General features: G+C 43.6%; 1 protein-coding gene across 4 annotated transcripts in view; it reads right to left on the bottom strand.

The window, feature by feature from the left end:
* vipr1b (vasoactive intestinal peptide receptor 1b) overlaps positions 1 to 26,622 on the bottom strand; it is a 42,094-nt gene that overhangs the window by 14,742 nt on the left and 730 nt on the right. For 2 of the 4 annotated variants that reach the window (XM_029457989.1, XM_029457988.1), the window contains exons 2-5: positions 10,606 to 10,696; positions 8,609 to 8,719; positions 3,067 to 3,167; positions 1,356 to 1,453 (exon numbers count right to left, since the gene is read on the bottom strand). In XM_029457989.1, the coding sequence (XP_029313849.1) occupies positions 1,356 to 1,453; positions 3,067 to 3,167; positions 8,609 to 8,719; positions 10,606 to 10,681 (386 nt within the window). In that variant the 5' untranslated portion in view covers positions 10,682 to 10,696. Of the gene's footprint in view, positions 1 to 1,355; positions 1,454 to 3,066; positions 3,168 to 8,608; positions 8,720 to 10,605; positions 10,697 to 16,602; positions 16,729 to 22,566; positions 22,593 to 26,622 lie in introns of those variants that run through there. The other 2 variants (XM_029457990.1, XM_029457987.1) reach the window with 2 other exon arrangements.

Raw genomic sequence — 26,622 nt, 5'->3', positions numbered from 1 at the left:
CACTACCCCTCACTGTAACCCCCTCAGTCACGTTCCCCTCCCACCGCCCTGTCACATCTCTCGGTTGCCTTGATTTCACACTTTTTATTTATTTTCATCCCGACCTCGGCCTGCCTTGGGGCAAACCAAACTCTTAGGCAGACACACGTTCGCACCTCGAGCAGGTCTTTGAAAACATGGGAACAAAGCTCTGATGAGTGAGCAGTAGAGACGCATGAAAGAATGCTACCACAAAAGCAATTTCCTGTTTCCCTCCCGGCCCGTGGAGGAGGGCATATAGTAGAGAAAGGAGGGTTGGATGGAAGAAAAAGGAGAATTAGCTTCATTATATAAGTTATGCACATATACTGTCTATTAATGGTCCTTCAGAATAAAGTATTTGTCATCTAAAGCTGTGCTCTCAGTCATTCCTGACATCAAAACTGTACTGAGGATCTAACTGCTGCAGATATATGATCAAGACATATGAAATGCATGAAAGGATCATCAGGTTTGTGCAGCTTTCATCTTTTATAGTTTAACATAAGCCTTAAAGCCTCGCTGATCAGATACGATCACATCCCAGTTCACAGTGTTTGAAGTGTGACACTGGAATGAATAAACTGTCATGTTGTCCATGTGCCCAGCAGGCACACTGTCAATGTCAGGCTGCTTTATGGTAAACTGCTCATACTAATGCTCTTGGGGGTCCTGCAGCGGTGACTGTTTCTGTTCTTTCTCTTCTTCATCCTATGCTTTTTATCCTTCTTCTAAACAACTGACCACACAAAGCAAGGACACCTCGATCAGGAATTATCATAAAAGTCAAAAGTGCAACTGCTGTCTTTGTGGGCGCCATTTAAAACCCTGACTGCCTGTTTGCAGCAATTTGTGTCTCTTTCACAGAGTCATAACTCAAATCTAATCACACTGACATGATATACTTACTTTTAGATTCAATGGGAATTACACTTTCTGTTTCGTTGTTTTGTTGTACAAAAAAACACTTACACGCAGAAAAAAGATGCTCGTAAAACTGCAGATTTTGCATGAGAATCATCAATGTGTTGAGTTTTCTTCAGCGTCAGAGTGATCCAATGACATTTGTCTGTACATCCGAGGGTAAATTGCAAACAGGAACGTTTAATAGGTAATTCGGCACACTTTTAATGGTGCCATAATGCAAACACATCAATGCTAACAAGCTCAAGTTGTAGCCCACAGCTAACTCACTGACTCCCACCGACTACATGGCATCAATAAATCATGTTTATATTCCCTAAAACCTTATGGGAGGGCAATTATAATACAAGTAAATTCTCTATATGAAAATGCAAACAGCCGAGCTCTGTGTGTCTAACTGTGTTGCTACGTACCTGAAGATGCAGAGGATCACAATAGCTGTGGTGAGAGTTATGAGGGAAACACTGTGACCAATGGTGTAGCCAATCTTCACTTGCCAGAAAAACTTCCCCTGAAGAAAGAGAAAAGTAAAACAGTAAAATGTAGCTTGACGTTGAAGCATTAGAATTAACAATCCATAATGTTTTATCATTTACACAGTAATGCAGCTCGAGCGTACTTTACTTTGATACTTCTGTACTGTAAGGCTCTGATGAAAACCATGTGATGTGATCGAAAGCTCCAGATAACTACTAAGTGGACGTTGAGGTGAGATTGGACTGGATCGGCTCAAGCTCTCCAAGCTCGTCTTCCTCCAGCACATGTGTAGCCTTTCAGCGCAGCTTCACAATGCCGCTGCCATGGCGCCGTATGTTTTGTGCTTGATGAAAATGAGATTAAGAGCTCTGCATCCTGTGGCACACGGAGGTATCAAGTATGCAGAAAGACCGACATCAAATTCCTTTTAGTGGACTCCACCAGCCGGGTCCCTCCTGACTTCCTATGTGGCATATAATGAGGCTGCCTCTGTGACTCAGAGAGCAGAGTGCCCACCAAGAAAGCTTTTACCCCCCTGCAGTGCACATCCACTCTTCCCCCTGCTCCAGCTCCAGCAACACAGACAAGATTAGTTCTCTCTGCATTAAAACTAAACTAAATAAGTGCAACATTTGATGTATTTATTCTCTTCCTAGCCCTGAAGGCAACATGAATAACCTCTAATGACTCGTAATGCTGATAACAAAGGCAGTAATTACTAACTCGGCCTGACTCAAAGTGTGTTTTGCTTCAAAAACATGCTCCTGCTTTAGCACAAGATGAAGTCTGCTGATTTATTGGTAGCCTATATTCATTTTGAAAAAAAGAATAGTTCAATGCCACTCTCTTGTCTGTGGGTTTAAGGGGCTATAATGAATATTTTTTATAATTTACATTGGGTTGAGGCTGAAATGAGTCACTCGCTGTACCAATCAATCGCTAATTATCACCTGCAGATCTCATCCGTCTTTCAGCCCCGACACAGTTAGCGGCTAATTGTCGAACACAGTCGATCATTTAGCTGTTAAAGAGACCGATATTTCCCTCAGGAGTTGGTGTGTGAGGAGTGAATATTGGACCAAATGAATGCTAATGTTGCTCCGTATCTGCTGGATGCGTAAATAGGAAACTGTTCAACTGCTTCCAGTCTCCGTGCTTAGTTAGGCCAAGCTAACCGCTTAGCTAGGATAAGCTAATCGCCAGATAGCTCCATCTCCATACGCCGACTCAACATCTTTTCCTATAATACATTTCTTAAATAAAACTCAGCAGTAGCAAAGCACATTTCCTTCTGGATGTGTACAGAAATATGTCCACCAATAGTACAATAATTGAGATTACAATACTATACCTAGCATGGAACTACAGACGGTTTTATACTGATACAAGTTGTGTTACTTGTATTCCACGCAGTCACTTGAGGCAGTTCATAAGCGAAGGCAAACACTGGAGTCGTGAAACCAACAACCGACAGCTATTCTCCAGATAGACCCCGACAACAACAACAACCACCCACAGAGAAAAGAAAAGATGTTCTAATTCAATACTTTCTGCCCACTGGCTCTCAAGATGGCTTCCCACTGTGCTGCTGAGTTCATTCACGATGTAACCACTGCTGCCTCTTGTAGGCTGCCGCGTTGTACTCACATCGTCGCTGGTGCTGTTGAGATTGTATCCACAGTTCATGGCGATGTCAATGGGATGCATCTCAGTCCAGCCGTCTGCTGTGCAGGTTTTGGAGAGGTTACCTGGAGAGGGAGATGACATAAAGAGGTCACAGCCACCCAGAAAGTAGATTTCTCTTAGACCTGCACACCAAGTTAGTTTAAAATTGGTCCACTGCTCAATGTGCTGCTGTGAGACGTACTGTGACATTGTCAGTGACCTCATATACAGACTTGTTGGGTCACTGCAAAAACCTACAAAACCCCACAAACAGCTGTACGGCTCTCTCCCACTAACGTGAGCCGGTATTAACTTGTGCATTATCTGTGTCCGCAGAAAGATATTGACATTCTTGCATTGTCAGTCATCAAACAGCAAATAAAGATTAACGTGCTGCAGTCAAGGAATTGTATGAATGTCATATGAGGAAATATTAACTCAGACCAAATTAGTGTTGTGTAAATCCTGTTTTAAACAAGTCGTCTCACTGCTTGGATTGTGTGACAAGCATTACATCTATGTACCACGCAAGAGCATGGCGGCAGGAAGGAGGAGGGAAGCAGCAGAAGGTCGGTGTGTGGAAGTGCTGCACAGTCAGGGAAAGGTCATGTTTTCTTAGGTCGCTGTATTTGAGAGTCATGCTGGGACGATGTTTGAGAATTCCCCCTCATCTTTTTTTTGTTTTCTCCTCAATTCATTTCCTTTAATAACCTATTTCATGGATGTGTAAGTTTGGCACACACACACACACACACACACACACACACACACACACACACACACACACACACACACACAAGGCCATTTCACAGGTGTAAGGGTTGTAGAAGCTTCTCCCTTCACACAGTAATGCTTAGTTTTATGTCTCTGTAACACACAGCGCACTGCCAGCCTGCTCGTTCACCTCTTCAGCTCCGTGAGATCAGAGCCTGACGCAAATTGAATATTGAAGTTTCAATATTGATAACTTTGGTTATTACTGTTGAGAATAATGTCCAGGATATTTATTGTGTTGGACATAAACTCTACCCTAAACATAACTGGCATATACACGGATTACATACTGTATCAGGGATAACAGAACATCAGTCAGTGATATTAACCATGAAGACATATCGTTTGTACTTCAGATGTATGTCAATAGATATATCTCCCAAAAATGTGTTTCTAGTATGTAGTTTACGAGATCATAGCAACTAAACATGTATGGATTTCTTATAGGAGAAGGAGAAGAAGAAGGAAGAAGGAGAAGAAGGAGACGAAGAAGAAGAAGAAGGAGAAGAAGAAGAAGAAGAAGAAGAAGAAGAAGGAGAAGAAGAGAAGGAAGAAGAAGAGAAGAAGAAGAAAGAGAAGAAGAGACTCAGAAGGAGGGAGCAGGAGCCTCCATGATCCTCCTTAGAGAGCCTCCTTATTCCTCCGCCTGAAAAGAATCCTCCTCTCTCCGAAGATCCGCTCCTCTCTCCTCCTCCTCCTCCTCCTCCTTCCTCCTTCTTCCTCCTCCTCCTCCTCCTCCTCCTCTCCGCTCCTCCTCCGCCTCCTCCTCCTCCTCCTCCTCCTCCTCCTCCTCCTCCCTCCTCCTCCTCCTCCTCCTCCTCCTCTCCCCCTCCTCTCCTCCTCCTCCTCCTCCTCCTCCCCTCCTCCTCCTCCCTCTCCTCCCTCCTCCTCCTCCTCCTCCTCCTCCTCCTTCCTCCTCCTTCTCCTCCTCCTCCTCCTTCCCCCCCTCCTCCTCCTCTCTCCTTCTCCTCCTCTCCTCCTCTCCCTCCCTCCTCCTCCCCTCCTCCTCATCCCCTCCTCCTCCATCCTCTCCTCCCTCCTTCCTCTTCTCCTCCTCTCCTCCTCCTCTCCTCCTCTCCCTCCCTCCTCTCTCCTCCTCCTTCTTCTCTCCTCTCTCTCCTCCTCCTCCTTCTCCTCCTCCTCCTCTCTCCTCCTTCTTCTCCTTCCTCCCTCCTCCCTCCTCCTCCTCCTTTCCTTCTCTCTCCTCCTCCTTCTCTCCTCCCTTTCTTCTCGCTCCAAAGAAGGAGAGACTGAGACTACATTTATTTCCACGCGGGGAGCATCTAAATTAAACTTACAGGAAAACTCTGTGTAGCAGAGGAAGAGGTTTGAGGTGTCAACAGTGTTACAGACATCTCTCAAATGATGGTGGTCTTATAATACATCCCCGGTCTGAGACGCAACGTAGCTTTGAGCTAAATGCTAACGCCAGAACGCTCTTCATTTTACAGATGACAGACGGACAGACACTTCGCTCTGCTCCCGCAGGTCGCATCAGTCAGACTTTACGAGTGTCCTCTTAACCTGGAAATGTCAAAAGGAAGAAGAAAGCTCAGCACACATGTCGACGTGCCATCGTGTGGAGGTTGAGACTCAGAGAGCGAGACACAACGAGAGAGCTAAACCAGGGTTACGAAGTCTTTATACTTTAGTTTTTTAAGTTGTAGATTTTGGGTTTATATGAAAGCGAAGATATTAATTCCAAAATGACATTTACCCTCCGTTTGAAGACACCCACTTCCATCTGGTCCGACGAAACGAATTGAGTTCAAGAGAAGCTATTAAAATGTGGCTTCATCTTTGAAAAATGTGCCACCTGGAGCCCTCACATGATTATATTTAGTTAGGACATTACCTTATTCATTTGTTCTACTCCTCATCAGCTTCCTCTGCTGGCTTGTGTGATAGGTAGGTACATCGGGCAAAGAACCACTTGTTATTTTCAAATGTTTTTGAAAGATTTGGCAAGAAAATAACCGTTAATGTGCAGAGATGTTGCTGTGAAAACGTGCATTTGCTTAGATTCTGCTGACAAGTGTTATTGGTAATAACAAATTGCACTCTAAATGCAAATTTACACATGTTGTTTGCACCATTTTTCATTGTCAGAAGACAAAATCCTCCCAATATATGCAAAAATAAACATGTTTTTAATGTAAATATAACTGTCATCCATGTATTAACTTCTGCCTCAGAAGGAAATAAAGAAATAAAAGTCTCTGGACTATTAATGTGAACGTATGTGTCTCAAAGCTCAGAGTGTTTGACCAGCATTACGTTTTGTAGCGCTCTTAATTAAATTAAAATATAAAGAACTTGTTAAAGCCCAAATGTCCTATAATACTGAACTATACCTACATTCAATATGAACTGGTATCGTTGTAAATGTGTCTCTGATCTGCTCAAAAACCAAAATGAAGCACGATGCAGGAAAATAACAGCATATTTAAGTCGTTGTAAATGTCCCCCATATTCTAAAAGGTAAATTCAACAATTATTCTGGTGTGTGGTCGTCGATTATTATCTCACACGTCCGTTCAAAGCATTTTTCGCCTGATTTTTGCGCTCAGCTTTAAACTCCTCCACGCTGTCCTTCAGCACACGTGGGGTTTAAAGTGCATCCTCCATCTCTGAAGTGTCACATTTCTCTGTGTCTCTAATGTTCAGTTTGACTCTGAGGTGCTAATGCCTGCATGAGTGCAGCAACACTCCCAGAAGTAAAATAAAAAGCGTGCACACAAATGGCTCTGGGGAGATGGACCATATTTCAGATTGTACCGGCTGTTTAAGAGGCGATGGATTTCACACCCACAAAATAGGGAAAAGTGTATTAAAGTGGAAGAAAGTGCAGTCTTGGAATAATTGTGAGAACCAGCAAATGTTAACACAGAGGTGGAACACAGTAAAAGGATGGACACGGAGGGAATTATAGGTTTACGCTGAAAAGTCTGAAACTAATATGAGACTTTTGACCTGCTGGGTCAAAGAGGCCGAGGTACAAGAGGAGCAGCTGCAGGGAAATAACCCAGAACGGTGTCTGAGGAGAAGAAATCCATCAGCAGACTCTCAGAGCACACTGAAGGAGAGATTACTTGGGTCAAGGCATCATCCGTGAACTGGTGTTCATGCTGATCTGCAGGGTACCCCACTCTGACGTGTTTCATTTACTGTAATAACCAAATATTCAGTTCAGTTATATTTATATTCATATCCATGGCTGTGATGACCTCTGGCTTTTGCTCTTTGATTAAAACTTGATCCAAGTGTCAAAATATGTAGAGCATTAGAATAGTACCAAAAGAAAAAAAGGATGTCAATTTATAAGCAGGCGGTTCTAAAGTGAAACGCTCGGGGATTAAAGATGAGACATGATGGAGGTCACCAGCAGCCACAAGGTTGAGAAGATGGCCACCCCTTGAAATTGGATAATGAATGAAAACAGCAAGTGTCTGATGATGGAGGGGAGGAGAGGTCTGGAGGTCAAAGAGGGGCATCATCGGGAAGTGGCAAATATAGGTCTTTAAAGAAAGTAGTATATATATATATATATATATATATATATATATATATATATATATATATATAAATTAGATTAGATTAGATTAGAAGAAAGCCACACGTTAGGTTTTCATCTTATCCTGACAAATGATGTGCCATCAAACATTCAGCGTCCGTGTTCAAGCTGCTTTCAGAGTCGCATATCTGCTTAACATCTGGAACAAAATGTCACACCTGCGGAGGATTTGACCCCGTGGAAGCAGAAATACAGTCGATAGAAAGTTATGGTTCAAATGCAAAGTTAATGAACGCACACTTGAAAAGGAAACAAAGGGAAGATCCTCTCTATTTGTCACATGGCAACACTGTTCTCACGACTTAAACACTAATCATCTCGCCGCAAACTCAGTGTACCGGGCGACACGAGGAGGACCCACTTCACTATGAAGAGCAGGACATTGGTCACTTTCGGTGGGACACTTGCAACGATTTCCTAAAGCGTGGTGTTGGTAAAGATTCTGACAACAAGCAGAGGTCCTGCTAGAGAGACGAACGGTGATTCAACAAAACACACTGTTTCAATGTTTCTCTTACTTATCTCAGGTCAGCGAATCATCTCTCTTCCTCCCTCCTCTCTGCCTGTGCTCGTTCCAAAATAAAGGTTAAAGGATGAGCTTGAATCCTGCTTGTTTTCTTAGACCCCGACTGTAATCTGTGACCGGGTCTTTAAATCTGGCTCATGTAAACGCCGCATGCTGTTTACAGTAACCCTGGATTAGCTGTTATCCTGGGTACTCCCAATACCTATCTGAAATATTTAATCTCTGTTGTTTTAAATGCACCGCACCAGTTCATCGGGTCAACGCTATTATGGGTACATTTTTCCCAGAGCGTTCCCAGTGAGGCGCTGCTGGTAGAGGAGAGGAGGAGGGCGTCTATTCTTCCTCGCTCTTTGAATCGAGGCTCATGAATTGATATTGTTTTCACCCTGGGCTTTCTGCAGGGTCCCTAATAAATTTCAGATGTCCACAGGAGCTGATGGAAGTTTGATGACTTTAAAATGTCCATTTGCATGCAAGCGACACATTAAATCTACACCCAAAGGCTCGACTGTATGCAAATGTTACTCACAATACTCACAAAATGGGAATAGATGAGAATATAGTGTCCTTTTCCTGTTCTCTGAAAGGGTTTTACCAGAACATTCTTGATGCATGTTGTGTTTACATGAAGTGAAGGAAGACGTGTTTACCTTTGTGCTCGTCGCTGAAGTAACTGAAGTACGTGGGGCAGCTTATTGTAACCGCCTCTCCGACTCTGGCTGAAGGCCAGCAGGCGATGATATCCCACATGCCTTGGCAACCTGCCAGGAGGAGACAAAACCATCAACACACACACACACACACACACTCGGGTCACTGTAGTTAAATTCAATCATGTGCTTTACGTGGCACCTCTGGCACACAGCAGCATGCTCTCAGCTCTAAGTAGACAGATGTTTATTACAGATGTGTTGCTTTTCAAGTTCATTAAATTAAATTCCTCCGCTTTAAATCCAATGTGAAGGCATCTCATAACATGTCAAACTGCAATAACCTTTTAAATCCCCTTTATTCTTTATTTATTCTTGAAGTGAAACTGGCTCTTTTGTCTCACACAGCGTCTCCTGAGCCGTGAACAAACACATTTTTCTTTCTTCTTGTGCCTAAATGTACAATCACACACCCGTGTTTCAGTGTTATGTGTGTGTGTGTGTGTGTGTGTGTGTGTGTGTAGTGCTACATTAATCCTGGACACCAGCATACACAAACTATGAAGAAATATCCATCCCAGGACAATCTCTATATTTAATATGTTGCATAACCGCACGCTGTAAACGTGTGGTTTCTCTCAAATGCACACACTGCTAATTCATTTATTAGGGAGGTGACCTGTGAGAGCAGCTCGCACTACCTTCCTGTTGAGGAAGCAGATAGGGAAGTAGAGAAATGAGGGTCATTGCAGAGATAAGGAGGAGACAGTTGGTGTATATGTCCTAAATGTACAGCACTATGCAGGAGGTGCAGCATGTGTGGTGGTTTTCCAATTAAATGGCACCAAATAGAGCTCGCAAGTTAACAAACGGCTGTATTACTGAAGCATGTTCATTCAGAGTAGAGGTCAGACCCACATTACATGTACACTCACTCCCACAGACATGGTGGGTGAGACCCTTCAATCATCATGACAGCACGACGATGTTATCATTAAGATTCCCATTACCTTGAGTGGTGGTACCGCTGGGTCAAAATACCATCATAACGTCATTCAAGGTTATTTTCATGATTTAACCTCATATGTCACGTCCTCACGGCTTTAATGGCCCTGCACTCACACGGGTGTTTTTTTATTATTATGGTGGCTTGATTAAACCTTCAGGCTGCAGGTCCATGGCACATGCACTATTTTCACGCTTTTAGTTTTGGAACTACGTTTCCCACAATGCTTTGGGTAATGTAAACACTAAACATGAAGCATAATGAGTCTCACTTTGTACATCCTCAATTACTTATACCAAATAAAGGTTGACATATCATTTATGATCGAGTGATATATATATTTCATGCACACAAACAATCTTTTGTGTGTACTAAAAGTGCTCTATAAATAAAGTTTGATTGATTGAATGCTGAGGCTGAATGCAAAAGGAAGTTCTTGTTAATCTGCTGACATTGGCAAATATACGCCTCTCGTTCAGTCCCACTCTCTGCAGGTTAAGAGGCAAACTTTGCAACACATGGAGTTCAACTTCGGTCAACTTCCAGCTTCAACCAAGAGCAAAGGCGTGTGTGGGTGACCGCAGCTGGCAGGCGGCGCACGAGGCAGAGCTCATCAAATATGAATCCAGATTCTGTTACTTTGCTTATTTCTTGCCTCAGATGTTTTCAGAAACACATTTTAATGAACTGTTTAGCTGTAAAATGAGAACGTTTGTGACCCGGCAGTCAAGACAAAACCAAGTGCCGCCGACAGGCCGGAGCATTACCACCTCAGCAGGCGATGTTCACTCGCCTGCATTGGCGCAGATGTTACCGTGTCAACAATGTTTCTGCAGAAATTCTGTGCTGTATTAGACCTGCTATAATAATAACATGCTCACACGCTGTATTATTACCTTACCTCACTACCTATTTACTCATGCTGTTTCCCATATTCCTGTAAATAACCTCCTGCTAACCCTAAAGATGGAAATGTGTTTTTGAGAATGACCTGCAGTGACGTTCCCAAAGGTGCTATTGTCACAGCGCTCTTTCTCCCGCTCGATCTCGTTCACCACGTCGCACATCTGCACCGATAACACCTGTGGAAAGAGGCAGAAAGCACATTCAGGCGTTAAGAATCGAACATGCTTCCATCACACTGCGATCCGGCGCTGAGAGAATTCATATTCAGTGAGGTTGAGGCCGACAGGCCGGTTACATTCCAGTGAGTATGTGCTGGTAAATATTTTATATTTTTAGTTAACATTTCCTCCACATTCTTGCAGCTATGGTCTTTGATGTCATGTTTTCCTACTAGAATGAACCCAAGGCTAATAATACACAGAAATGTTCTCTATGTCTGAAATCCCTCTTGCCTGGCAAATAGATGCTATCATGGAAATGGATTAGGAAGTGGAGAAGCGAGCCACTGAGTAATCTACTGCGATTGTTCATCTGTGTCAACAAAGGCTGCAAAATGCAGGCTGACAGCCGCCGGTTGAGAAGCCGGTGGGTCAATGAAAGTGTGTAAGACGAGCAGCGAGGAGCAGCGAGGAGCAGCGAGGAGCAGCGAGGAGCTTGAGAAGGTCAGTGGAGATGCAGAGAGGGAGAGAGTATTCATGAACTCCAAGGGAAGAGCTTCACCCTGCTACTGACGCTACAACATGTACAAGACTCAAGGCAGTAAAGGTCACCGTGAGAAGCCAAAAAGCACACGACGTATCAACTCATGTTGTATGGGTCGATGCTTCATGAGCCTCCACCGTCCAGGTGCCGTCAAATACGAGATAATCCTCATCACATGGGTTGAGCTCTCATCACAGCTGACAGGTAAACAGCATTCTGTGTCATTAATGAATGAAACAGCAACACTCCTTAATGTTTCTCACAACCTTGTTGAGTAAATGCAAAGTAGTGTAATGACTCAGCGCAATGAGGCAGAATAAACCCACAAGTACGCCGTGTTCATAATTTACAACACTGTAGTACACTATCAACCGTGCCTGCTGTCACATCTATTTGTGCAGGAATATTTAAGAGCACTCAAACACGTCTGCAGGATTTCTGCGAGGATCAGAGGACGCAGATAACTCAACAGTGTTACACAGTCAAGTCAAGTAGAAGGTGGAGAAAAGGTTTTCATCAAGTCCAGTCATCAAAGATTGAATACAAAAGGTTGGTTGGATTTCTTTCTGATGGTCCAGTTAAAGCCACAATGTGCGGAAATGTAGCCCTATGAGGCTACAGGAAGTTTTGCTTGTAAGAATATAACTATGATGAAAGTGGAGGAAACAGGTCGTCCAGGCAAAAAGAGATTTATTGAAGAATTCATACTTACAGGTTGCAGGAAAACGAAAATGTAGCATTGCAACTTTAAGGAAATGACACAACTGGGCTGATTAGTGGAAATAGGAAGCAGGTGGGCGTGGAGGCCGGGTGCTTGTGGGAATGGAGTCATCGCATGGCAGCAGAGAGAGGTAGACATACGGCTGGGGCAGGTGGAAAAGTCAAAAAGGCATTTGATTGACAGTTTGGAGAAGCAGATTGTGACACACGAGCAGAGTTTCATACTAGAAGTCTGTTTTCACATTCGTCTGCTGAAGTTTCTACTTTAATTAACGAGAACGGACTCCTCAGTGAAGTCGGAGACATCTTTTGTTTAGTAGTTCAACTTTGGAAATGAACGATATTTGCAAACGCATATTCGAATCAAGATTTATTTTAAGGAGTGAATGCGTTTTATTTAAAAAGACTTCCAAGAGAGACTTGAAGAAATACGCTGAGAACAGAACAAAACCAAGGATCCAACAAAGACTAGCTGAATGCTGCGTTCATGGGGTGTCAGAATAATCAGAAAAATGAGTTCCCGACTGGGAAACAACTTGGAGCGTCGGGAAAAATGTTGGCACCTTCAAAGTCGACGTCACATTACGCAGAAACATGGGAGAGAAAAGTAAATGTTGGGTTGATGGAAAGAATCTTTTTATTAGTTCACATATTGCATATAGCGTTTTGCTCACATGTCATTTGTAATATGGTATGAGGTGAAACAGGCAGGGAGATGATTGGCATGGGGTCTTTGCCTTTCTCCAGTTTGTACATCCGTGATTCCTTTCCACGCCGAAGAAGAGACAAGAGGAAAGAGGAGTCAAGGCAACAAGCGTATAATAAAATGAGACATCTTTCCCTCTAAGCGGTCATCAGACACAAGTGAATCACTGAGTATTTTATCTTCGTAAAACATGTCTGGAGGAGACTTTTAAAACCTGAACACAGGAGGAAATTAAAGATTTGTCTCAAGGTAAAGGTGACTGAACAGACACTGCACTAGTGTTTGTTAACCGCAGCTAATGAGCATTACAACAACACTGCATCAAGGGCAACACTTACATGTCATTAAGCTTACAGCACAACTATGTCATACCTCCATGTTATCACTTCTCCACACAACATTTCTGAGCCTCAGTCATTGCCTCACTCACTCTCTCCCCCCACAGATGAGGTCGTCCTGACACTATCACAATCCACAGCACTTTGCTCACAGGAGTCTTTGCCTGCAACCGATTACAGCAGAAAATCCAACGTATCCTGAGGTAATGGCAGCAGCACTGGCCGAGAGGCAGGAAGCTCATCTGCTAACATTATCTGTGCAGAGCAACGGACGGAGGAGGAAAACCCATGTTGGTCAGACCCTTTGGTAACCTTATTTTTGATTCGCAATAAATTGACTGTCAGGCAACATAACAACGAAGGCGATGGGCTGAACCAGAGTCAGTCCAATCCAGAGAAGCTCTGCAAAGCAGTAAGACGTAAACAAGGTTCAAAGCAAACTTAAATCGTACGCTCCATCGGGCACAACAGAATAAATGTTGCTCCTGTGATCCCCGTCCCCAGTGTTCAGCTAACACTTAGGAGCACCGTATTAAAACAGCAGAGCTCTAATAATTAACTGTTTTGCTTCACTGATCTCATTACTCTCGTTTCCAACAGCAGCAAGCAGCACTACCTGCCATGTACAGGACAGCAGACGGTTAGCAACTAGCTGGTGAACATGGGGGGGGAAGATATTTCCATGAGCAGCTGCTGCGGAGGCCAAAGCATAGCAAAAGGAGGAGTGAATCTTGAACTTACAGTCGTCAGATGGCCAGAAACATGACTCCAAATAACGCTGATGTTTTTCGTGTATGCTACCAAGGTTTTGGCACATCATAGTAGGAAATGCTCAGGTGTAAATGATAAAATCAATGCTGTTGTGCATGACTCCCTGTCACACGGAGCAAGCAAAATGTCTGCTGTGAAAAAGTCCTACACATGCAACTGTAGTTGTTTCTAGTGTACGGCTTTTCCAAGGATTTCCAATTTAATTTGATATGAAAGTGGAGCTTTGTTTTTGTTTCTTCTGGCTTTTAGAGGACATAAAACAAAGGCAACAAACCCAGTTTCTTCTAGTAATGTTGCACAAACAGTAGAGAAACTGGAATAAAGTCCGTCATCAGGGGGGGGGAAGAGACATGACACTGGAATGTGTGCACGGATCAAACTGTCTTCATAGTTTATTAGTTCATATATATGCATGTATATTATGAATAGAGCCAGAACACACAATGAGGGAGACCAACGATAGCAAAGCAATCATCAGAGTGTCTTTATAAGAGTGGTTTCCTGGTGTGTGAAGGTAGAAGAGACGAGGGGAAGGCTCCTGGACTCAAAATGCTGATGACAAAAACTAAGTGCCTGGAGATGATACCGCTCATATCTACACTGTGGACAGCTATGAATAAGCTATAACTGTAGAGGGCAGTGAATCAAAATGTCAATTCCAAACTATGCAGATGATAAATGGACCTCTGCAAAGCCTTCGGGACACACAGCGCCTCCACGAGCAAAACATCCCATCAATACCTGCCAGCTTCGGTAGTTAGCGCAGAGCTCCTCACGAGGGCTGCCAGGCTTGTTGCTTCAAGTTCTTAGTGATTGTTGTCATTTCAAATGGCCGCCAGTCTTACTTTGTTTGAGTACAGGATAACGATGAAATAGAAAACAAGGAAAGTGGAAGGAGAGGCTTGTGTCTGCGTGTGGCCTCACAATGCAGAGTGATGTGTTTTTCCTCCCATCCTACACTTCACTGGAGAGCCACATGTACGTCACACGCGTGTACCGCTTCAGACTCATGTTGGTGCATCGGAAACGATTTAAAGACACTATTCCAGTCAAACAAACGTGAAAATAAAAGTGTGTAATAAGGAGTTAACTGAGTAAAGTGCTCTGGATAACAGCATCTTCCAAACGTCTTAATAAATACTGTAGTCGTGGGAAATGCACCTTTAAGTTAAGACTCTCAAGTCTGTGCATGAAGCTCCATCTGCAACTCAATTAGCCACACTTAGCATAAAGAGTGGAACCAGGGGAAACATGGAGTCTCTTTAATATCGTGTTTGTTTCATCTAAGCAGGCAGCGACAGGGATGTGCACTGTTTCTCTCCGGGCTCTGGGGTTTCTAACAGCTCTTCGTAAGTTCAAACCTAAACTTGTTGCTAAATTAAAATCTCACGAAGACAGTTATTGCTGCATATTCACACAAAGCAACTGCCAGGTGTCGCGGACAAAACCAACGGTCAAAAATAATGTTAGCTAGCTACTAAAATGTGTTTAATAATTAATGAAATGTTCATGTTTTCTGGAAATTCAATAAATAAATAGTCGATATGAAATAACCACGTGGTAAAGCCTATTTTTGTAAACTCCTGTGTGAATGTCAGATTATGTTACTGTAAAGCAGGACGGTGGGAAGCACAGGGAAGTAGAGGATAAGATATGTCAATACATGATTGGTTGATCTTTTGAAGCCTCTGGGTCGGACAGACATGAGAGTTGTGAGACGTGAGCAGCACATTGTCACACAGACACAACCAGCAGCCGGCCGTAATCTCACATTTGAAGCTTTTTAGATTTTCAGACTTTTCTTTCAGGTAGTTCTGAAATTGCAACAAACAGCAGTGTTGTGATTCCTGATCAGTGAAGTCACACTGATCCGCCTGTCAGGGGTAACAGGCCCACGTTCAACTGTGTGTGCAGAGAGAGGAACAGCAGCAGAGCACTTCTGACGTTTCTTAATGCAGATGAAACATTTCTGGGAAATAAGACGTAACTGCAGATGACAGACTAATGAAATGATGGATGATTTAATTTAAAAGTCCCTCAAAGATTGTTTGTTTAATTCCCACGATGCATATGAGTGTGCACCCTGATGTGCTCACACACCTGCAGCAAAGCTCTACCGCACTGAAAGGTGACTTAGTTATAACCATGTGGCAATAATCTAAACCCATCGTGTCCTGCTGAGAAATAGAGAATTAAGTTGAGTTAAATGACTGTACATGGCGGATGTTTTCACCTGATACTAATTCAGCCTCCAGTTTGTGTATTACATTATATATAACAGCACGACCTCCAGTTACAAAGCTTCTGATCAACTCATTATCAGATTGCTATTAAAACATCTTCATGGTGATCATTCACATTTATTCCAAAACCAGCTGGAAATAAAACTCTTTGGTATAAAAGGATTGACTTCAGACAACAGGTAAAAGTGACTAAAGCCAGAAACAGATCTGGTATTTAAATACAAAGTGAGCAGAAAAGAAAAACGCTCTGATTCTGGAAAGAAATAGATTTTTGAATTCTTAAAGTCAGATGATATTTACATTGGAGCGGTCACTGCAGAAATAGATAGAATTCGGAGCAAGAAGAAATGAATTGACATGTCATAACGACTTATAACACACAGCCTGAGCCCACAACAAGCTGAATCATGATTTCTAAGCGCAGTTTGGCTATAAGAAAGCTTCCTCGCGCTCCTCCTGCGCTCAGTGTTAGAAGAGGCTTTCCATAAAAACTATTAGTCCTTGGCTGCAGCAAACTGACTCTTCACCACAAACCATCAAAGACAGTTTTCTTTTTTAAATAATATAAAACATTGTTGGTAAAGTAAAGCATCGCTACTTACTTCTGGCAGATACCCGGAGAAGAGCAGAAGAAAGAACAGCTGTGAAGCATCCATTCTGCCTTTAGTTCAGGAGATTTCTTATTAAAAACTCCTCGATATCTCCTTTGCAAATATGTTAAAGTGTGTGTGAAGAAAGCGAGGCTATGTGTGCATGTGTGTGTGTGTGTGTGTGTGTTTACGCGTGTTTATGTGCGTTTGTGAGGTAAGATAAACCGCTGCTGCCGCTCCATCGCGCTGCGCTTTTCCCTTTGCGCTCCTCCAGCAGGAGAGCTGCAGCTGTGTGCCTGTAACGTCCCCCCCCCCCCCCCCCCCCCCCCCCCGCCCCCCATTCACAACTCCAGACGTGTCCCAGGAGGCAGTTTGTTAACTAGGCTGTCAGCCTGCTGGTGATGGACTAATGTGGTTAAAGGAGGATGCTGTAAGTAAGGAGACCACTAATTGTTCTGCACGCTAAGTGACTCCTCTTCTGTGATGTCAGCTGCCACTCTGCATCTATCTACTGATGTTAAGCAAATATTAGGATCGTGATAAACAGTAGGTGGCGCTAATTCTCCAGTCAGGTGACATTACACTACCATAGCCGAAGAAGAGGGCGAGATGACTGATGATGAAAGGAAACATGATGAAAATGTGACATTTATGTTTGTCTCACGTATTTAATTGAGGAAGTTCTCATCGTTGCTCAACAGAGATCTGATGTTTGCGTCCGCCGCCATTCTTTGCCTCTTCAGTGGACGTTCAAGTCACACGCTTCATGTACGTCATTCTCCCAAAAGAGTTTCCATTGCACTTTGACGCACTACTTTGCTTTTGTCGACACACCAACTTTTCCCCCTCAGTAAAATGTTGTCTTGTTTTTTATGTGCAAATTGAAATGCATAAAACCAGGTGGATGTAAAAGTGCCAAGTCATCCTAAACAGATACAGTTTGATGAGTTTGAAGTACATCTGTTGTGATTTTGTACATACAATTCAAAGAAACATGATCTCAGTGATTCCAGACTGGAACGCGTGCTCGTCTAGAAACATCTTTCATCTAGTTCACTGTGAAAAGTCTTTGGATAAAGGCAATAATTCTACAGTTTGGTGATCTGATGTTAGAAATATGGACAACAATGGCAGTCAGAGAGCTAGACAGACTTATGGGTGCCCTTCTAGCTCTTTACCATATTTTGCAAATAAAGCTGCATGATTTGTGAAGCAAGGACTAAGATATATAGAGAGAGGCATCCACTAAACAGCTGCTTGCTTTGCATGATATAAAGAAAGTCCATTAACCAAATTGGACTGGTGCCTCCTCTTATAATTGCTAATGCATAAAGATGAGAAAAGGTGTCTTCATGAATACGTGTCATGCCAGGACAAGTTGGTTTTGTTGGGATGCAAATTGATCTAAAAGGACGTTGCAACACCTCTACATCCATCCGTCCCTTGCACTACACCTCTACATCCATCCGTCCCCTGCACTACACCTCGACATCCATCCGTCCCCTGCACTACACCTCGACATCCATCCGTCCCCTGCACGACACCTCTACATCCATCCGTCCCCTGCACTACACCTCTACATCCATCCGTCCCCTGCACTACACCTCGACATCCATCCGTCCCCTGCACTACACCTCTACATCCATCCGTCCCCTGCACTACACCTCTACATCCATCCGTCCCCTGCACTACACCTCGACATCCATCCGTCCCCTGCACTACACCTCGACATCCATCCGTCCCCTGCACTACACCTCTACATCCATCCGTCCCCTGCACGACACCTCTACATCCATCCGTCCCTTGCACTACACCTCTACATCCATCCGTCCCCTGCGCTACACCTCGACATCCATCCGTCCCCTGCGCGACACCTCTACATCCATCCGTCCCCTGCGCTACACCTCTACATCCATCCGTCCCCTGCACTACACCTCTACATCCATCCGTCCCCTGCACTACACCTCTACATCCATCCGTCCCCTGCACTACACCTCTACATCCATCCGTCCCCTGCACGACACCTCTACATCCATCCGTCCCCTGCACTACACCTCTACATCCATCCGTCCCCTGCACTACCTACACCTCTACATCCATCCGTCCCCTGCACTACACCTCTACATCCATCCGTCCCCTGCACTACACCTCTACATCCATCCGTCCCCTGCACTACACCTCTACATCCATCCGTCCCCTGCACTACACCTCTACATCCATCCGTCCCCTGCACTACACCTCTACATCCATCCGTCCCCTGCACTACACCTCTACATCCATCCGTCCCTGCACGACACCTCTACATCCATCCGTCCCCTGCACGACACCTCTACATCCATCCGTCCCCTGCACGACACCTCTACATCCATCCGTCCCCTGCACTACACCTCTACATCCATCCGTCCCCTGCACGACACCTCTACATCCATCCGTCCCTTGCACTACACCTCTACATCCATCCGTCCCCTGCACTACACCTCGACATCCATCCGTCCCCTGCGCGACACCTCTACATCCATCCGTCCCCTGCACTACACCTCTACATCCATCCGTCCCCTGCACTACACCTCTACATCCATCCGTCCCCTGCACTACACCTCTACATCCATCCGTCCCCTGCACTACACCTCGACATCCATCCGTCCCCTGCACTACACCTCTACATCCATCCGTCCCCTGCACTACACCTCGACATCCATCCGTCCCCTGCACTACACCTCTACATCCATCCGTCCCCTGCACTACACCTCTACATCCATCCGTCCCCTGCACTACACCTCGACATCCATCCGTCCCCTGCACGACACCTCTACATCCATCCGTCCCCTGCACTACACCTCGACATCCATCCGTCCCCTGCACTACACCTCTACATCCATCCGTCCCCTGCACGACACCTCTACATCCATCCGTCCCTTGCACTACACCTCTACATCCATCCGTCCCCTGCACTACACCTCGACATCCATCCGTCCCCTGCGCGACACCTCTACATCCATCCGTCCCCTGCACTACACCTCTACATCCATCCGTCCCCTGCACTACACCTCTACATCCATCCGTCCCCTGCACTACACCTCTACATCCATCCGTCCCCTGCACTACACCTCGACATCCATCCGTCCCCTGCACGACACCTCTACATCCATCCGTCCCCTGCACTACACCTCGACATCCATCCGTCCCCTGCACTACACCTCTACATCCATCCGTCCCCTGCACTACACCTCTACATCCATCCGTCCCCTGCACGACACCTCTACATCCATCCGTCCCCTGCACTACACCTCTACATCCATCCGTCCCCTGCACGACACCTCTACATCCATCCGTCCCCTGCACTACACCTCGACATCCATCCATCCCCTGCACTACACCTCGACATCCATCCGTCCCCTGCACTACACCTCTACATCCATCCGTCCCCTGCACTACACCTCTACATCCATCCGTCCCCTGCACTACACCTCAACATTCATCCGTCCCCTGCACTACACCTCGACATCCCCTGCATCCATCCTGGATTACTGGCTGTAGCATCCGATGCCCATCTCCTCCATCTTTTTCCTCCACAGTCCCACGCTCATGATGTCAGTGTCACCGCTGATCGACCCCCTCTCACAGCTGACCGGACCTCACAGCACAGCTTCATCCTCAGCCTCTGTGACAGGCTGAGTTCACCCTGCGAGGCATTTCTCTGCATGAGCCTATAAATATTGATGGAAAATATGCTTTGCACAAGCCAAAACAACAAAAATATGTTTCATTTCTTCTGTTTTTTTATGAGATCATAGGTTATTTCTGCTGTGCTGCCTCACCTCACGGTCCAAGTTATTTAAATGCCATAATTTTTCTATAATATCCATGTATCTATGTGTACTCCATGTATAGTATAATGAGACATGTTTCTATAACATTTGGACACATTTTCAGCCATTTATCAAATATAATTTGGATTAAATGATACATTAACGTATATACAGTAAACCCCTTTCTACATATCTTGGTTTGTGAGTTTATATATTGTGTATTTGACACCACAAACTTCTTTCCTTTCACATGGGTTACAAAGAGCAGACAGTTGTGTTGAAAGAGACAATAGTTCTTTCTCACGGCACACGTTCTGATGAAAAGCACAGGTGTTGAGATTAAAACTAACGATGGCTCCGCACTATCCAAGTGTTCCAGTGGGAGTGAGCAGCGAGTACGATACCAGGAAACTCAAATCAAAGCAGCTAAAAGGGAATTCAGCCATCATGTCATTGTTTACACCTCAACATGTCTTCCATGAACAATGCCAATTTCCAAGTCATTACATGAGAAAGAAACATAGAGATTATAAATTTGCATATAAAACAGATTTGGCCTTTCCATCCAGGGGGGGGGGGGTGATGTATTAGACTCGCAGACTACAAAGAGAAACTCAATGATCCCCACAAAAGATTTCTATCTTAATAAGGTCAAAAGTCTTTCGCTACTGAATTAATCTGGAGCTGTGTCAGAATCCACACAATGCAATGCATGATAAACTAATAGCCTATAATAGCTCACTGTATTATTTACAAGCAGTAGTAGTCCTCTGTAGGTCTCAGAGAATGGAGGAAGGAGGAGGTTACATTATAGTTTAGACATTACTCCTTACCATCTCTGTCTTTAGCACAAATAGCATCATTACTTTATTTATTTGGATCCCCATTGGATCACTCTCAAAGGTAGCAAGTACTCGTTCAGGGGTCCATACAAGTAAGCGTTACGTCATAATGGAAAACAGATATATAGTTTAAATCCAAGGTAAAAATGGAACAAGAGAAGCTCGGTTATCACACACAGAGGGAGTGTAACTTCACCCTCTGCTCACGACGCCATTACTCAACTGTATCTTCACATAGCAAATAGTTGTTTCCTGCTATAATGATGTTCTGAATGTCGTACATAGAACCTTTACTGTCGGAAGTGGAGCGAGTCAGTAGTAGTAAAACATTAAATGTGTCCACATGTCATGTACTTGTATTGTTTTTGAACAATAAAGCAGAACAATTGAAAGTGGGTTTGCAGTATGTCTGTCATCATTATAACCCCGTTGTTATACAGTATCCTCACAATGTCCTCACACGACTGTGGCCGCTGTTTATCATTCATGGCACCAACAACATCTCTGTTTGGCCTCCATTAATAAATGAAAAAGCCTAAGGTGAAGGTGTGTGTGTGTGTGTGTGTGTGTGTGTGTGTGTGTGTGTGTCTGTGTCTGTGCCATTGTCAGCTTGTGATTCAAACATATGCACGCAGGACGTTATTCTGTCAGTGCTACTTTTATATACTTCGTTTCTTTTCATTTCGTTCTAATATAAATATTTACACAGCTACAACTGCATTTCATTTTGCGACCCTGTGTTTTTTGCGAACCTTGAAACGTCCCTTTGTTATCTATGAAGAATGGAAAATAATGACTATGCAATTATTGTCATTGCACAGATCAAGTACAAGGCTTTTGCTTTGAATGGAGAAACAAACTGAATTGGAAGTCTGCAGCCAGAGTTATTCGTTAGTTGTTCCCAGCAGAGACACAAAAGGGGGCAGCGAGAGAGCAAAGCATCTTGAGATGAGATTCAAATCAATTCTCAAGAAGGAAATCCTACTTTTGTGGCATTGTCCTTCCAAGATGAGTCTAGCTTGACGCTTCTCCATGTTGCAACAGATTGTATTATTACTGTTGCTGTCAATCACGTCTCCATTCATCTGCCTCTTTGTCTAATTTGCACCGCGGGCACTGGCTGGGAATCTTAAAGCTTATTGAAGGTGAGAAAAAGGATGGAGAAGAAGACTCATGTGAGAGCTTGCAGCCCTCCGGCGTTTTTTAACATCATCAATCCAAATATCTACTCCACGCTGTTTAGGGAAAATTGTTGAATCAATACAGTTTTATCTGAGCTTCTGCAATCAGTTGACAAACTAAAGAGCCACTTCCTGGAACCTTACACAATTAAAGCAATCGCTCCAGCGGTCCGGCTGCGGCCTTGGGGGGACGCTCACAGCCAAAAGTCCAGCCTGGTGAAGCACAAAGTAACATTACATTACATTTCATTTAGCTGATGCTTCTGTCCAAAGCAATTTGCAATAAGTGCAAACACTCATGAGGATACGACTCCGAACAGCAAGTACATTAGCTTCAAATAGGTGAAATCATTCTAAGTGCAGAGCAACAGTCAAACATTTATACGCTAACATTTCTGGAACATATAAATACATTTCTGGAAGACAAATACATAAAGGACCTTTCTCCCTGCTTTCATGGATTGTACTGTACATCTCAGCGTTTGGTTTACAATAGATACACTTCCATACACAGCGCTCAAGGAAGTTGGCTCTGTGGCGAGTTTTTACATGTCAGTAATGGAGGCAGAAGTTTATGTCTGAGTGCCTCAATATCCTGCGTGGTCTGGAGTCTTAGGATAAGCTCTCTGAGCTTAAAGGCTCCTCGTGTCTTAAAGGGTAGTTTGCACTTTGGGTTGTACTAAACATTGCTGCAAGCTGCTGGAAGAGGTGAAGCATGATGAACATAGTGTATCATAATGGAGGTACAGTGTGGTGACAGAAATCACGCTGACAGCCAACGTGATTTCCTCCATGGTGAGGTTTGGAGGAGCAGCCTGCCAGCTGTGGCAGATCCACTCAGCTGTCACTTTCTACATTTGAGCCATAAATTCTCATTCAGTTTGTCTCTGGATGCACCAAACACAAAGCCAAGAGCAGCGGCGGAAAATATATGTTACTCTGAATGTTCATTTAGACATAACGTTTCAACAAAGTGCTTTAAAAAAACATTACAAGCATCAAGACATAGTGTTTATGTAAATGTTACTGACGATACTTACATACTTTAAGCAAGTACAGAGTGGAATTGCTACTTTTACTAAGTGAAAGGATCTGAATACTTCTTCCAACACTGTTTATTATTATTATTAGCGGTGACTCCAGTGTGACAGATAAAGTGACAAAACACACAAACACAATTTGCAATGACTTGAAAAGCAATCTGAGCCTGAACGATGACAGCGTCTCCTCAAGGACAAACATGGAGCCTCTTTTAACCTGTGTAATTTACTACTTGCATCCATGAAATCATCAGAATGCTGATGCTGTACGGAAGAAAGTGTGAGCTTTGTGTTTGTTTCTGCTGAGGTAAGGATGAAATTGATGTGCAATCGGTAGACGGTGCTTTTAAATGCCTCGCCACAGTCCGGATAAGATAAAAGTATCTGTCGCTTGGTTGCTTGATTTGAAAATGATGCCTGCATAGTGGGAGCGAAGTGACTGCACCAAGGTCAGTGTCACTGTATCCTCCTCCACCAAAACTCATCTATTATTCCAGGTACATCTGTGTCCATCTTCGACAGAGAGCTGCTCCTTACACACACCTCCCAGAGGGGAAATTAGCTTGACTGAATGCTATTTCACAGTGAGACCATAACCTTCGCCCCAATGTAATCATTGTGTTTCTGGAGTGTAAAATGGCCAGGGCCTTCCAACGTAATTGGAGGACCTGTGGTTTCACAATTTCTGGAGAGAAAAAGAGATGTGGGAAAGAAGGAAATATAACTTGTGCATTCATCCGTGCAGCTAAGCATTTATGTGTATGATTCATCAAAGAGGAATTAAAGAAGTGAACATATTGTATTTCACAAGTAATGCGCAAGTGCCTTAAACTTGCATTATAGCCTACATTTAAAGAAGTTAAATTGCATAAAGGTCTATGAGAAAATGATCCTACGTCTCTCTTGATTTAATACCTCATGAGTTTATGCTTTAGTTTCAAGTCCTCTTCAATAAAGCATGATGTTCATTTTGTAAGTTGTGGTTTAATTTACAGTAAAATAGACGATAAAGCTGTGTATTCTTTAGGGCGTGGCTACTTTATGAGTGACAGGTCGCTACCATGGCATCGCTACCGTGGCGTCGCTACCACGGTGTCGCTACCACGGTGTCGCTACCACGGTGTCGCTACCACGGTGTTGCTGACACTGCGTTTGATTGTACTTGAAGACACTTTAAGGAGTCAGTTGTTCTATTTTTCCTGTAAGCACATTTTGTTTTAAGCATTTATTTCGCTAGCCAAAATTTGCATCATTGATGCACATTGCTAACCTAGCTAGCTAGCAAGCGCTAGCATTGGCTAATAACTTAGCAGGCCTCGCTCCTCTCGAGCTCCACCCTCTCGCCCAAATATGGTCACTTCTGGTTCCAATAAGATGGCGATGGCTGAAATGCCAAACTCGTGGCTTCAGAGCGGTTGTCCACAAACCAATGGGTGACGCCACAGTGACTACGTCTACGTTTTATATACAGTCTATGTTTCCAATCTATTGCTAGTATTTATTTAGTTCCAGGTCTCACGTTTGCTCCTGGCAAAGCCATGTCCTCCTGCTCTTGAGGGATCCTCAGGTGTTTCCAGGTCAGCATCAGCTCTACTTTGCGTTTATTGCAAATCAGCAGAAGTGACGACATGTGGCAAATTTTATGCTAACGTTGAATTAAGATGATATCTGCTAAACACCAGCATGCAGCTGTGAGCGTGTTAACGTGCTGACGTTAGCATTTAGCTCAAAGTCCTGCTGTGTCTGCAGCTTCACAGAAATGCAAGCATGGCTGTAGACTCTTGGTCTTGTTAAAGAGCATCACAACTAGAACATTTTAGTTAAAAAGATGTTAATAAATGTTTGATCAAGGTTACTCACATCCCTGCGATGCAGACTGGAGGGTTTTTCCCTCCCAGTTCTTCTGCTCCATGTCTAATCTTTAATTCAGATACAGTTCCAAATGTGTTCATGTTAGCAGGATCTGTACTGTTCAATACAGCAAAAGGGCAATAAAAATATAATTGGTCTCAAACTTGGCAGCGCTGAAGAGTCATTGTGCTGAAAGTCTTTGTTTATCAGCTTTCATTTCTCAGAGCTATGACCGTTAAAATGATAATATCATAGTGACGAGTAAAATCACAACCGTGTGAGCAGCTTTCGATTCTCCAAATCCCCTGCTGAATATAAAAAAGTAACAAAATGATAAATCTTCATTATAATCTTTTACTGCATAATGAGATACTGGCAGGGTCAGAAAGTTCCCATGGTTCAAAAACCTGTTGTGGAATTTGACAAAGTGAATATGTTGCAGTACAATCAGACGTTCTGTCAAGTATTGATGTGAAATGTGACTTCCTGACTTCACTTAATGCCATTTTTCTGTATAAGTATATTGTATATAATGTATTATATTGTAAAAATAAGTTGTAGTAGTGACCATTTATAGGCAGATATAATACATTACAAGCTGGTTGTAAGTCAACAAGTGGCCATTGTTTGCTTTAAGTAAAGTGAAAAATATATATTAAATCTAAAATGCCAGTGAAGGACTAACAATTTAGAAGTTACTATGACCTTATAAATCCTTATAAAATGCTTTAGGATTATTGTTATATTAGTGCTTATGGTAAACATTACAGCTGCTAAACATCTGCATGTTATTATTGTCATGTTGGATACGCTTTTGTTAGCATGCTATGGTTAGCAATAAGCGCTAACCTCACAGAGCTGCTAGCACGGCTGCAGACTCTCAGTCGTGTTTGTGTTTCTCTCTTCTTCAGCTAAATGTCTGTGAATGTCCTTAAAAATATGTTTATTTGTTCATCATTCCTAAAAACAAATGAGTCAACATCCAACTATTAACATAATCCTGCTCATGATAATATTAGCTTGAGGCCATATCATCATTTCCCTTCAAGACATATGGTTTGATTTAGTCTGCTGCGCTGTCCCTCAGCAGCCCAATCATCAGTCATGCACAGCCTCCAGAAGCAAATCATCGACGTGAACAGAAAGCATGCATCCATAGCATGCAGCATGATATGTTCTGTCGTACCGGATGATTCCATCATTTTAAAAGTCAAGTATTTTTCTGTTTTGAGCAGAGATGACACAACACGCTTATGGGATTGTCTGGTATAATTACATCACTGCTGGGCATAGCAGGTCATCTCAGGAT

The sequence above is a fragment of the Cottoperca gobio genome, chromosome 20, assembly GCF_900634415.1.
Source record: "Cottoperca gobio chromosome 20, fCotGob3.1, whole genome shotgun sequence".
Lineage (NCBI taxonomy): Eukaryota > Metazoa > Chordata > Actinopteri > Perciformes > Bovichtidae > Cottoperca > Cottoperca gobio.
This window is presented reverse-complemented; position numbering and strand designations above follow the sequence as displayed.